The sequence below is a fragment of the Pristiophorus japonicus genome, chromosome 5 (assembly GCF_044704955.1).
Source record: "Pristiophorus japonicus isolate sPriJap1 chromosome 5, sPriJap1.hap1, whole genome shotgun sequence".
Lineage (NCBI taxonomy): Eukaryota > Metazoa > Chordata > Chondrichthyes > Pristiophoridae > Pristiophorus > Pristiophorus japonicus.
In genome coordinates, this window is record NC_091981.1 from 212,877,917 (window position 1) to 212,890,402 (window position 12,486).

A 12,486-nucleotide genomic window follows, 5' to 3' on the forward strand; every position below is an offset into this window, starting at 1 on the left:
GTGAGGACTGGGACGACTTCATGGAAAGACTCCAGCAGAGTTTTGTCACAAAGGATTGGCTGGAAGAGACAGCGGCTGACAAGCGGAGGGCGCATCTACTGACCAGCTGCGGACCACAGAAGTATGCGCTGATGAAAGACCTGCTCGTACCCAAAAGCCGGCGGACAAGTCATTTGAAGAGCTCAGCCAACTGATCAGTGAGCATCTCAAGCCGGCGATTAGCGTACACATGGCCCGGCAACGGTTTTACTCTCGCCGGCGTTGGGAGGGACAAAACGTCTCGGACTTCATGGCGGAACTGCGGCGCTTGGCCAGTCTATGTAAGTTCTCCGATGCCTGCAGGGGGGAGATGTTAAGGGACTTTTTCATCGAGGGCATTAATCATGCCGGCATTTTCAGGAAGCTCATAAAGACTAAGGACTTGACTTTAGAAGGGGCGGTGTTGATAGCTCAGACCTTTATGGCAGGGGAGGAGGAGACCAAGCTAATTTAGGCACGCAGCCGTGGTCCAAACGTGGCGATGGACCAGGGAGTTAACATGGTGAACGCAGCTCGGGACCCCGCAGGCAGGCAAGGGCATTTCGAAACCGCCCAGGCAGCAACAGGCTCTAGGGTGGGCCCGCAACAGGGACAATGGAAAGGGGATCGGGAATTCATGCCATCTCGAGGAACAATGCGTCCCGCGATGGGGCCGTTAACACCCACCATCAGAGTGTTTAGAACCAGCCAAATGGGCAATCAGAGAGGAATGCCTGGTAATAGTCCTTTTGTTAACAACAATCTAAATCTCAGCTCATGCTAGAGGTGCGGGGGTAGACACACTGCGAAAAGCTGCAGATTCCAGCAATATACCTATAGGATTTGTAATGTCAGTGGACACTTTTCCAGGATGTGCAAAAAGGCAGTAGCGAGGCTAATCTGCGAGACAGAGGAACCAGACGAGGGGTCTGCAATGCAGGATGAGGCCTGGGGTAAAGCCATAGATGCTGAAGTTCAGTGGGTTCATGTGGCTGACGTCCACAGCTCATACACTAAAACGCCACCCATGATGAAAGTCTTACTGAATGGCATCCCCGGTGCACATGGAGCTGGATACGGGAGCTAGCCAGTCACTCATGAGCACCCAACAATTTGAGAGACTATGGCCACACAGAGCTAGCAGGCCCAAACTGGAACGCTTTGTGACGCAGCTACGTACGTACACCAAAGAGATCATCCCAGTTCTGGGCAGTGCAAACTTGGTGGTAACACATAATGGATCACAGAACCGGCTGCCACTCTGGATCGTTCCGGGAAATGGTCCCATGCTTTTGGGGAGGAGATGAATTGGAAATGGGGGGGATGTGCACGCCATTTCATCCGTGGAGCAAAGTTCATGCTCACAGGTCCTGCAAAAATTCAGGTCACTGTTTCAACCCGGTGTCGGAATGTACAAGGGCACTAAAGTAGTGATATGCATCACTCCCGATGCCAGACCAGTGCACCACAAAGCCAGAGCGGTGTCGTATGTGATGCGTGAAAAAATTGAATGTGAACTGGACAGGCTGCTCAGAGAGGGCATAATTTCGGCCGTTGAATTCAGCGACTGGGCAAGTCCCATCGTTCCTGTCCTCAAAGCAGATGGCTCGATTAGGATTTGTGGCGACTACAAAGCCACCATCAGACGAGTATTGCTGCAAGACCAATACCTGCTTCCAAGAGCGGAGGAACTTTTTGCCACGCTGGCAGGTGGCAAGCTGTTCACGAAGCTGGACCTCACTTCGGCCTACCTGACTCAGGAACTGGCTGAAGAATCCAAGCTTCTGACCACCATCACGACGCACAAAGAATTATTTGTCTGCAACAGGTGTCCATTTGGCATTCGTTCGGCGGCAGCCATCTTTCAAAGAAGCATGGAAAGCTTGCTCAAATCCATTCCTGGAACGATCGTATTCCAAGATGACATTCTCATAACGGGTCGAGACACCGATGAACACCTCCACAACCTGGAGGAGGTGCTAGGCTTGGATCGGGTAGGCTTGCAGCTGAAAAAGACCAAGTGTGTGTTTTTGGCCTCAGAGGTCGCGTTTTTGGGCAGGAGGGTTGCCGCAGATGGGATCCGGCCCACTGAATCAAAAACGGAGGCGATCCGCCGGGCGCCCAGGCCCGGCAACACGTCGGAGTTGCGATCATTCCTGGGACTTCTGAACTATTTTGGGAACTTTCTGCCGAACTTAAGCACATTGTTGGAGCCGTTACACATGCTCCTGCGTAAATGTTGTCAATGGTTTTGGGGGAACTGTCAAGAACGAGCTTTCAATAAGGCGAGGAACCTGCTGTGTTCCAACAAACTGTTGACTTTTTATGACCCCTGTAAAAAACTGGTCTTAACATGCGATGCGCCATCCTACGGCGCTGGGTATGTGTTGCAGCAGGGTAACGATGCCGGCTGACTCCAACCGGTGGCTTATGCCTCCAGGTCGCTCTCCCAGGCAGAGCGTGGATACGGCATGGTCGAGAAGGAAGCACTCACGTGTGTTTATAGTGTGAAAAAGATGCACCAGTACCATTTTGGTAGACAGTTCGAGCTAGAGATGGACCACAAGCCGTTAATATCCTTGTTGTCCGACAGCAAGGCTGTCAACGCCAATGCGTCAGCTCGCATACAGCGCTGGGCCCTCACGCTGGCTGCGTATGACTATACCATATGGCACCGGCCAGGCACCGAAAATTGCGCTGACGCACTCAGCAGGCTCCCACTGGCCACCACCGAGGGGGCCTCTGAGCAGAATGCCGAGATGGTCATGGCCATTGAGGCTTTTGACACTGTGGGCTCCACCATCACAGCCCGCCAGATCAAACTCTGGACCAACAGGGAACCCTTCCTATCCATGATAAAGAAATGTATCCTGACTGGGGGTTGGGCGCCCGCACACAGGGCGTGCCCCAAGGAAGTCAGACCGTTTCAGAGACGGATGGATGAGCTCTTCATCCAAGCCGACTGCCTGCTATGGGGCAGCCGGGTAGTCATGCCCCAGAAAGGAAGGGAAGCGTTCATCAGGGAAATCCACATCGAGCACCTGGCATCATGTTAATGAAGGCCATTGCCCGGTCACATGTATGGTGGCCGGGGATTGACTCTGACCTGAAACACTGGGTTCGCAGGTGCACGACGTGTGCCCAGCTGGGCAATGCCCCCAGGGAGGCCCCGCTCAGCCCGTGGCCCTGGCCCACCAGACCATGGTCACGTATTCACATAGACTATGCGGGCCCGTTCCTGGGGAAAATGTTCCTGATCGATGTCGATGCATACTCAAAGTGGATCGAGTGCATCATATTGAATTTGTGCACGACATTCATCACAGTGGAGAGTCTGCGTACGGTTTTCGCGACCCATGATATCCTGGTCAGCGACAATGGCCCGTATTTCACCAGCCATGAATTCCAGGAGTTTATGTCGGGCAATGATATCAAGCATGTCCGGACAGCGGCGTTCAAGCCGGCTTCCAATGGCCAAGCGGAACGGGCGGTCCAAGTCATAAAACAGGGCATGCTATGCATCCAAGGACCCTCCCTTCAGTACCGCCTATCGCGCCTTGTGCTGGCCTATAGGCCTCACCTGCACTCGCTCACAGGAGTCCCGCCAGTGGAACTCCTCATGAAACGCACGCTCAAGACGCGGCTGTCCCTCATTCACCCAGCCATCGCAGACATTGTTGAGGCCAAGCGCCAGTCTCAAACCGAGCTCCATGATCGAAACTCAAGGGGGAGGTGTATAGAAATAGATGACCCGGTATTTGTTCTCAACCATGCTTTGGGACCCAAGTGGCTTGAGGGCACCGTAATTGGCAAAGAAGGAAATAGAGTCATGGTGGTCCGACTAAACAATGGGCAGATATGCCGCAAACACTTGGACCAAGTAAAGAAAAGGTTCAGCATAGACACGGAGGAACTTGAAGAAGAGCATGAGATGGCACCCACACCACTGCCAGCGGACGAGCAACAACAACAGTCCACAGCATGCACAGTCCTTGCGGCCAGCCCGGACAGGCCGGAATCACCTCAAGTGACAGAGACGCGTGCCGAGGCTCAACCACCAGAGCTCCAACTGCGGCGCTCCATGATAGAGCATCGACCCGCTGACAGACTTAACCTCTGAAACAAAAAGACTTAAGGGGGGAGGTGATGTCATGTATTTAACCATCTTGCAACGACATAGTCATGTAACTGTAACTCATGTACACTGTACCTGTACCCTAGAAATGCACACGCTGACCACAGGGGGTGAACTTGCTGGAGACACTTCTCACCTGGGTTTCCAGGTTTAAAAGGGGAGGTCCTACCCAGGGTCAGCACTCCTTGGTCCTGGCAATAAAGGTGAAGGTCACAGAGTGACCATGTCTGATATATCTATGCCTCGTGTGAGTTTGTAGTAAGGTGCAGGGACACTACAGGTGTCTGCATCAGTGGCAGTGTAGTACACCAGTTTGTAGTTGCTGCTCCAACAGCATTGACGACACAAGCAGCAGTGGCTGAAGTCCTTGGCACCTCAATCTTCATATGGAAGTTGCTCCCTCAGTACAGGCCCTTATTGGAATGACATTTGATCCCTCTGGGATGGAATGATTATAGGGCCCACATACTGCCCAGAACAGCATCCACTTTATGGCAATTTATCTGGCTAGATTCCCTTGGAAGCCCAGGAATGCTGCCACACTTGCTCCCAAAATGAAGTTGGGATGTAAGAAAGACTTGGATTTATATAGCGGCTTTCATGACCACCGAACGTCTCAAAACACTTCACAGCCTACTTTTGAAGTGTAGTCACTGTTGCAACATAAGGGACAGATAGAAGCAGCAGCAGCCTCTTCCATTTGGATTTTCCATTGCTGGTTCCATAGGGAATAAAATATGGAGCCCATCAAACCTTCTCCTTCCAACAGCCTATGCAGCATTTTCACTGTCTTGGGATCTCTCAACTTATTGAGAGTATAATTTATTCTTAAAGGACAATTCTATGAGCATGTACTTCTGTCATGGAGCTTCAAAAGACGAAAATGCGAATCAGGAATTTGGGAGCAGAATCACATGCCAATTAACAACCCAGAAAATATTCTATCTATTCATTTTAATGGACGGAAAATGTTTGAACTGTTAATTGGGCATGCTGTCCTTTACACTTGAATTCTGGTTTGTAGTTCAGTCTTGTGAATCTCTGCAACACGAACACAGACTCAAAAAAGTATCCTTTTGATCTCTACAGAATTGTAATGTAAACCCAGAATGATACTATAATATAATAGATACAGTGGATAACACATATCCTTGGATGGAGAGCTCATCCATCTGTCTCTGAAACGGTCTGACTTCCTTGGGGCACGCCCTGTGTGCGGGCGCCCAATCCCCAGTCAGGACACATTTCTTTATCATGGATAGGAGGGGTTCCCTGTTGGTCCAGAGTTTGATCTGGCGGGCTGTGATGGGGGAGCCCACAGTGTCAAAAGCCTCAACGGCCATGACCATCTCTGCTCAGAGGCCCCCTCGGTGGTGGCCAGTGGGAGCCTGCTGAGCGCGTCAGCGCAATTTTCGGTGCCTGGCCGGTGCCGTATGGTGTAGCCATACGCAGCCAGCGTGAGGGCCCAGCGCTGTATGCGAGCTGTCGCATTGGCGTTGACAGTCTTGCTGTCGGACAACAAGGATGTTAACGGCTTGTGGTCCGTCTCTAACTCGAACTGTCTACCGAAAAGGTACTGGTGCATCTTTTTCACACTATAAACACGTAAGTGCTTCCTTCTCGACCATGCCGTATCCACGCTTGGCCTGGGAGAGCGACCTGGAGGCGTAAGCCACCGGTTGGAGTCGGCCGTCATCGTTACCCTGCTGCAACACACACCCATCCCCGTAGGATGACGCATCGCATGTTAAGACCAGTTTTTTACCGTGGTCATAAAAAGTCAACAGTTTGTTGGAACACAGCAGGTTCCTTGCCTATTGAAAGCCCGTTCTTGACAGTTCCCCCAAAACCATTCACAACATTTACGCAGGAGCATGTGTAACGGCTCCAACAATGTGCTTAAGTTCGGCAGAAAGTTCCCAAAATAGTCGCAACTCCGACGTGTTGCCGGGCCTGGGCGCCCAGCGGATGGCCTCCGTTTTTGATTCAGTGGGCTGGATCCCGTCTGCGGCAACCCTCCTGCCCAAAAACTCGACCTCTGGGGCCAAAACACACACTTGGTCTTTTTCAGCTGCAAGCCTACCCGATCCAATCGGCGTAGCACCTCCTCCAGGTTGTGGAGGTGTTCATCGGTTTCTCGACCCGTTATGAGAATGTCGTCTTGGAATACGATCGTTCCAGGAATGGATTTGAGCAAGCTTTCCATCCTTCTTTGAAAGATGGCTGCCGCCGAACGAATGCCAAACGGACACCTGTTGCAGACAAATAATCCCTTTGTGCGTCGTGATGGTGGTCAGAAGCTTGGATTCTTCAGCCAGTTCCTGAGTCAGGTAGGCCGAAGTGAGGTCCAACTTAGTGAACAGCTTGCCACCTGCCAGCATGGCAAAAAGTTCCTCCGCTCTTGGAAGCAGGTATTGGTCTTGCAGCAATACTCGTCTGATGGTGGCTTTGTAGTCGCCACAAATCCTAAACGAGCCATCTGCTTTGAGGACGGGAACGATGGGACTTGCCCAATCGCTGAATTCAACGGCCGAAATTATGCCCTCTCTGAGCAGCCTGTCCAGTTCACATTCAATTTTTTCACGCATCACCGCTCTGACTTTGTGATGCACTGGTCTGGCATCCAGAGTGATGTGTATCACTACTTTAGTGCCCTTGAACATTCCGACACCAGGCTGAAACAGTGACCCGAATTTTTGCAGGACCTGTGAGCATGAACTTCGCTCCACGGATGAAATGGCGTGCACATCCCCCCATTTCCAATTCATCTCAGCTCGCCAACTCCTCCCCAAAAGTGTGGAGCCATTTCCCGGAACGATCCAGAGTGGCAGCCGGTTCTGTGATCCATTATGTGTTACCACCAAGTTTGCACTGCCCAGCACTGGGATGATCTCTTTGGTGTACGTCCGTACCTGCGTCACAAAGCGTTCCAGTTTGGGCCTGCTAGCTCTATGTGGCCATAGTCTCTCAAATTGTTGGGTGCTCATGAGTGACTGGCTAGCTCCCGTATCCAGCTCCATGTGCACCGGGATGCCATTCAGTAAGACTTTCATCATCATGGGTGGTGTTTTAGTGTATGAGCTGTGGACATCAGCCACATGAACCCACTGAACTTCAGCATCTATGGCTTTACCCCAGGCCTCATCCTGCATTGCAGACCCCATGTCTGGTTCCTCTGTCTCACAGATTAGCCTCGCTACTGCCTTTTTGTACATCCTGGCCAAGTGTCCACTGACATTACAAATCCTATAGGTGTATTGCTAGAATCTGCAGCTTTTCGTAGTGTGTCTACCCCCGCACCTCTAGCATGAGCTGAGATTTGGATTGTTGTTAACAAAAGGACTATTACCAGGCATTCCTCTCTGATTGCCCATTTGGCTGTTTCTAAACACTCTGATGGTGGATGTTAACGGTCCCATCGCGGGATGCATTGTTCCTCGAGATGGCATGAATTGCCGATCCCCTTTCCATTGTCCTTGTTGCGGGCCCACGCTGGAGCCTGTTGCTGCCTGGGCGGTTTCGAAATGCCCTTGCTTGCCTGCGGGGTTCCAAGCCACGTTCACCATGTTAACTCCCTGGTCTGTTGCCACGTTTGGACCAGGACTGCACGCGTAAATTAGCTTGGTCTCCTCTTCCACTGCCATAAAGGTCAGAGCTATCAACACCGCCCCTTCTAAAGTCAAGTCTTTAGTCTTTATGAGCTTCCTGAAAATGCCGGCATGATTAATTCCCTCGATGAAAAATTCCCTTAACATCTCCCCCCTGCAGGCATCGGAGAACTTAGAGATTGGCCAAGTGCCGCAGTTTCGCCATGAAGTCCGAGACGTTTTGTCCCTCCCGACGCCGGCGAGAGTAGAACCGTTGCCAGGCCATGTGTACGCTAATCGCCGGCTTGAGATGCTCACTGATCAGCTGGATGAGCTCTTCAAATGACTTGTCCGCCGGCTTTTGGGTACAAGCAGGTCTTTCATCAGCGCATACGTCTGTGGTCCGCAGCTGGTCAGTAGATGCGCCCTCCGCTTGTCAGCCGCTGTCTCTTCCAGCCAGTCCTTTGTGACAAAACTCTGCTGGAGTCTTTCTACAAAGTCGTCCCAGTCCTCACCCACACAGTAACGTTCCTCTGTGCCACCGGTGGCCATTTTCGTGGTTCGGTGATTCCCGTTTCTCGTCACCAAATGTAGTGCCCCTGCACCTTAGTACAAACTCACACGAGGCATAGATATATCAGACATGGTCACTCTGTGACCTTCACCTTTATTGCCAGGACCAAGGAGTGCTGACCCTGCGTGGGACCTCCCCTTTTATATCTGGAAACCCAGGTGAGAAGTGTCTCCTGCAAGTTCACCCCCTGTGGTAAGGGTGTGCATTTCTAGGGTACAGGTACAGTGTACATGAGTAACAGTTACATGACTATGTCATTGCAAGATGGTGAAATACATGACAACACCCATACCCAGTATGTGTAAGAACTTACTCCTGAAATCTGGGATCAAAATTACCTGCAGATTGAATATTCGTATTTTATTCATTCATATCTACTGAAGACAGGAGCATACATAAGAATTCTAATCTTTCCCACATTTAAAGCATTAGATGATAAAGTTATTTATGTGTTAGCTCTGTCTTGATGTGTAGAAGGAAGTGAATGGGTTGCCGTACGAATACAGTAAACTGTTTTTTGCTACATGTAGGCCTGGATTTTCCTCTGGTGAGGATTTGCAGCTTGTGAAAGGGTCAGGATAGGGATTCTAGCTGCAGCCCTGCACCGCACCCCCTCCCCCGCTGACCCATTTTCCTGGTTTGAGGAATTATTAATCATGTAGGGTAGACTCCTCGCCACACAGACGGAGCTTGCCACTGCTGCTTGGAAAATGGTGCACTGCTACAGCAGGACATTCCTTGCAGCACCATGAAGAGGAGGAGGACATCTTAAATGTGACAGAATTGCACCAAACACCTTTCAAGATTTTTAATTTATGGTATTGGATTTTGGTGCCTATTTGGAGCTAGCAGAAAGGAACAGGTGGCCACTACTAAGCTCTCTTCTTCTAGCATTAGCTATAGCAGGCTTTCTGCTGCTACCCCAGGTGTACCGCCACCCTCTTCTAGCAGTTCCTCGCATCAGTAAGAGTTGAGACAGGAGGCAGCGAAATCGGCCAATTGTCTGGGTCTTAACCCCACCTCCATCATCCCCACACCGAACCACCTTCGGTGTCACATAAATGTGACAGATTGGTTAGAGGTCGGATGGCCTAGATCCCTGCAGAATTTATCATGCTGCCAGCAGGGATGGGGACAACAGTAGACCTCCCCGCCCCAATTCCTTCCACTACAGGTATAGTGGATGAAATAGTCAACTTCGGATATATGGTTAGTAAGACCCTTCAGATCGTTATCTTTCAGTAAATGCTTTCAGTTATCACGCAGGAGAGAATACTTATGACATGCAATCACAATATTCACAGTTTAAAGTAAAATAATCTTTTGCTCAAAGGTCCCATTTTCCAACACATGGTACGTACCTGTGTAACATGGACCTTCTGTTACTGCTGTGATCTCTCTTTGATATTTGCATGCAGCTAGCCTCATGAAACATTCATTCTGGTAGGTATCTCCATTAGATGCACAAACGGGGATATAATGTGTGTGGCACTGAAAGACATAAAGGTTGCCAATGTTATATGTGCAGGTCATGACACAAGTTACTTCTCGCAAGGTCAAGCTTGATAAAACAGTACAATAGAGATAGCTACTCAGAACATGAATCAGAAGCAACTGACATAGGAAAACAGGATTAAAAAGATAATACTGTACCTCAATCACCTCATCTGTCAAATATCTATCCCTACATTTTTCTACACTATCTTTCTTCCTGCACTGTCTTTTTGGACAGTCTACTCCAAATATTCACCACTATCTGTGTAAAGTAGTTGGCCCTCAATTTCCTTGGGTCCAGACCTCTGTAGTAACCCAGGATCGTGCTCATTGGTGCCCTCCAACACTGACTCTGCCAAAGTTTGTGGGGTTAGTGTCAGGGCACCTCATTGGTGTGGGGTAGGCTGGCGCAAGTGTCACTTCAGGTTTGGTCTCAGGCCCCCACCTGCTCCATGCTTCCAGATGGAAGGGTAATGCACAGATGCCCCCCCTCCACCCCCAGCACTGGTCCAATTGGCTCAGTGAGTAAGAGTAGATCAGGCTGCATTCCAAAAGAAAGAAATTCTGACTTCTTAGGGGATCCAGGCCGTTTGTCTGATTTAAAATCAATCTCAAGTGACTGAACTGTAACCTTTAAGTCATCTGCATTCCAAAGACACATTTTTAAATTCTAGGGATTATGCTTGCACTTCACGAAAATTGTCCTGAACAAAGAAGTTACGAATCTTTGATTATATGCATTGGTGTTAGAATGGAACTGTTTATTTCTAATGCACTCCGCTGTTAGGAAACATACTACTGGTTAGAACATTCTCAACGTTGACCTTGACCACAGACAATTATTTTAGAGCTTCTTGGAGTATTTGATGCAAACCTTTTTTTTTTACTGATTGCTACAGGGAAAATCTTGTGCCAGCAGTGTATTTCTATAATCATCTTTGGAATACATCTCTTCTTTGAAATTAGCTCTGGTGCTGTGAATCTGACTAGAATACAATATTTACAAATACTTACAGGTATTGAATTTATGAATGTGCATCCTTAGCAGGGAGCTCGCCACACCAGGAGTGCCCATTGAGAAATCATCGGTGCACTCCCTTCATTTTCCATTAAAATTAAAATTGTCCCTTTAGTGCACAAGCGGAAAAGGGCAATTTTCACTAATGTAGGAAACTAGAAATTATTGCTTTCAATATTAGTTCACATTTGACTGACATTATTCTGTTCACTATTATTACAAAGGTGTTAATACATTTATCTTAAATGGATTAGTGCATCTCTTAAAATCCCAATAAAAGGAATGTGATACAAATGGGGGAAGTGAGACAGAAAATAACTGGAAAAGAAGCATTGATCTGGTGCAGCAGCAGGATACAAAAACTACTGCTGCTTAAAGGGGCAATAGCAGCATTGGAGGAGCAAGAAATCTGGAAGACAGTGATGTCAGCCAGAATCAAGAGAAGTGCACCAAGCTTCAGGGACTCTGATCTGGATGTACTTCTAGCAGAGATATGGAGCAGGAGGGATGAGCTTTTGGGGGTCAGGGCAGGAGGCCCACTCTGCTGGGGTCAGCAATGGATGGCACTGGCAGGCAAAAGAATATTCTTCGCTCCAGTCCTACTCGGGTCACCTCCCTCACCTCTTTTTCCGGTACATTGATGACTGTATCGGTGCCGTTTCTTGCTCTCGTCCTAAACTTGAAAATTTAATTCACTTTGCATCCAATTTCCACCCTTCCCTCACCTTCACATGGTCCATCTCCGACTCTTCCCTTCCCTTCCTCAACTTCTACCTAGACTGCATTTCCTCCTACCCCGCATCCTGTTAGGCCTCCGTTCCATTCTCCCAGTTTCTCAGTCTCTGTCGCATCTGCTCTGACGACGCCTTTCACACTAATGCCTCGGACATGTCTTCCTTTTTCCTCAACAGAGGATTCCTCTCCGCTGTGGTTAACATGGCCCTCGACCGTGTCCATTCTATTTCCTGCACCTCTGCTCTCACCTCTTCCCTCCCCTCTCAGAACCATGACAGGGATCCCTTTGTCCTCACCTTTCACTCCACCAGCCTCCAAGTTCACAGAAACAAAGAAATCTACAATGCAGAAGGAGGCCATTTTGGCCCATCATGTCCACGTTGGCCAACAAAGAGCCACACGGCCCTCGATCAGCAGCCCTGAAGGTTACATATAAACCTGTGAAAAATGAACAATGGCGGAAAGGTAAATCGCACCCAGCCCATCCAGTCCGCCCCACACAACTGCGACACCCCTTGCACTGAAACATTCGACACTCCACCCCAACCGCAGCCATGTGATCTCCTGGGAGAGGCAAAAACCAGATAAAAACCCAGGCCAATTGGGGAAAAAAATCTGGGAAAGTTCCTCTCCGATCCATCCAGGCGATCGAAACTAGTCCAGGAGATCACCTTGGCCATATTCGATTCCCTGCAGTACTTACCACGTATCTACGTCAGCCAACAAGAGATTATCCAGTCTAATCCCACTTACCAGCTCTAGGTGCGTAACCCTGCAGGTTACTGCACTTCAAGTGCCCATCCAAGCACCTTTTAAATGTGGTGAGGGTTTCTACATCCACCACCCTTCCAAGCAGCGAGTTCCAGACCCCCACAACCCTCTGCGTGAAGAAGCCTCCCCTCAAATCCCCTCTGAACCTTCCACT

At 49.5% G+C, this 12,486-nt stretch overlaps 1 protein-coding gene across 1 annotated transcript in view; it reads right to left on the reverse strand.

Annotated features, from left to right (window-relative positions):
• Positions 1 to 12,486, reverse strand: part of LOC139264584 (tomoregulin-1-like) — a 283,148-nt gene that overhangs the window by 138,637 nt on the left and 132,025 nt on the right. Inside the window, exon 3 of the mRNA XM_070881292.1 lies at positions 9,676 to 9,805. Within this exon, the coding sequence (XP_070737393.1) occupies positions 9,676 to 9,805 (130 nt within the window). The remainder of the gene's footprint in view (positions 1 to 9,675; positions 9,806 to 12,486) is intronic.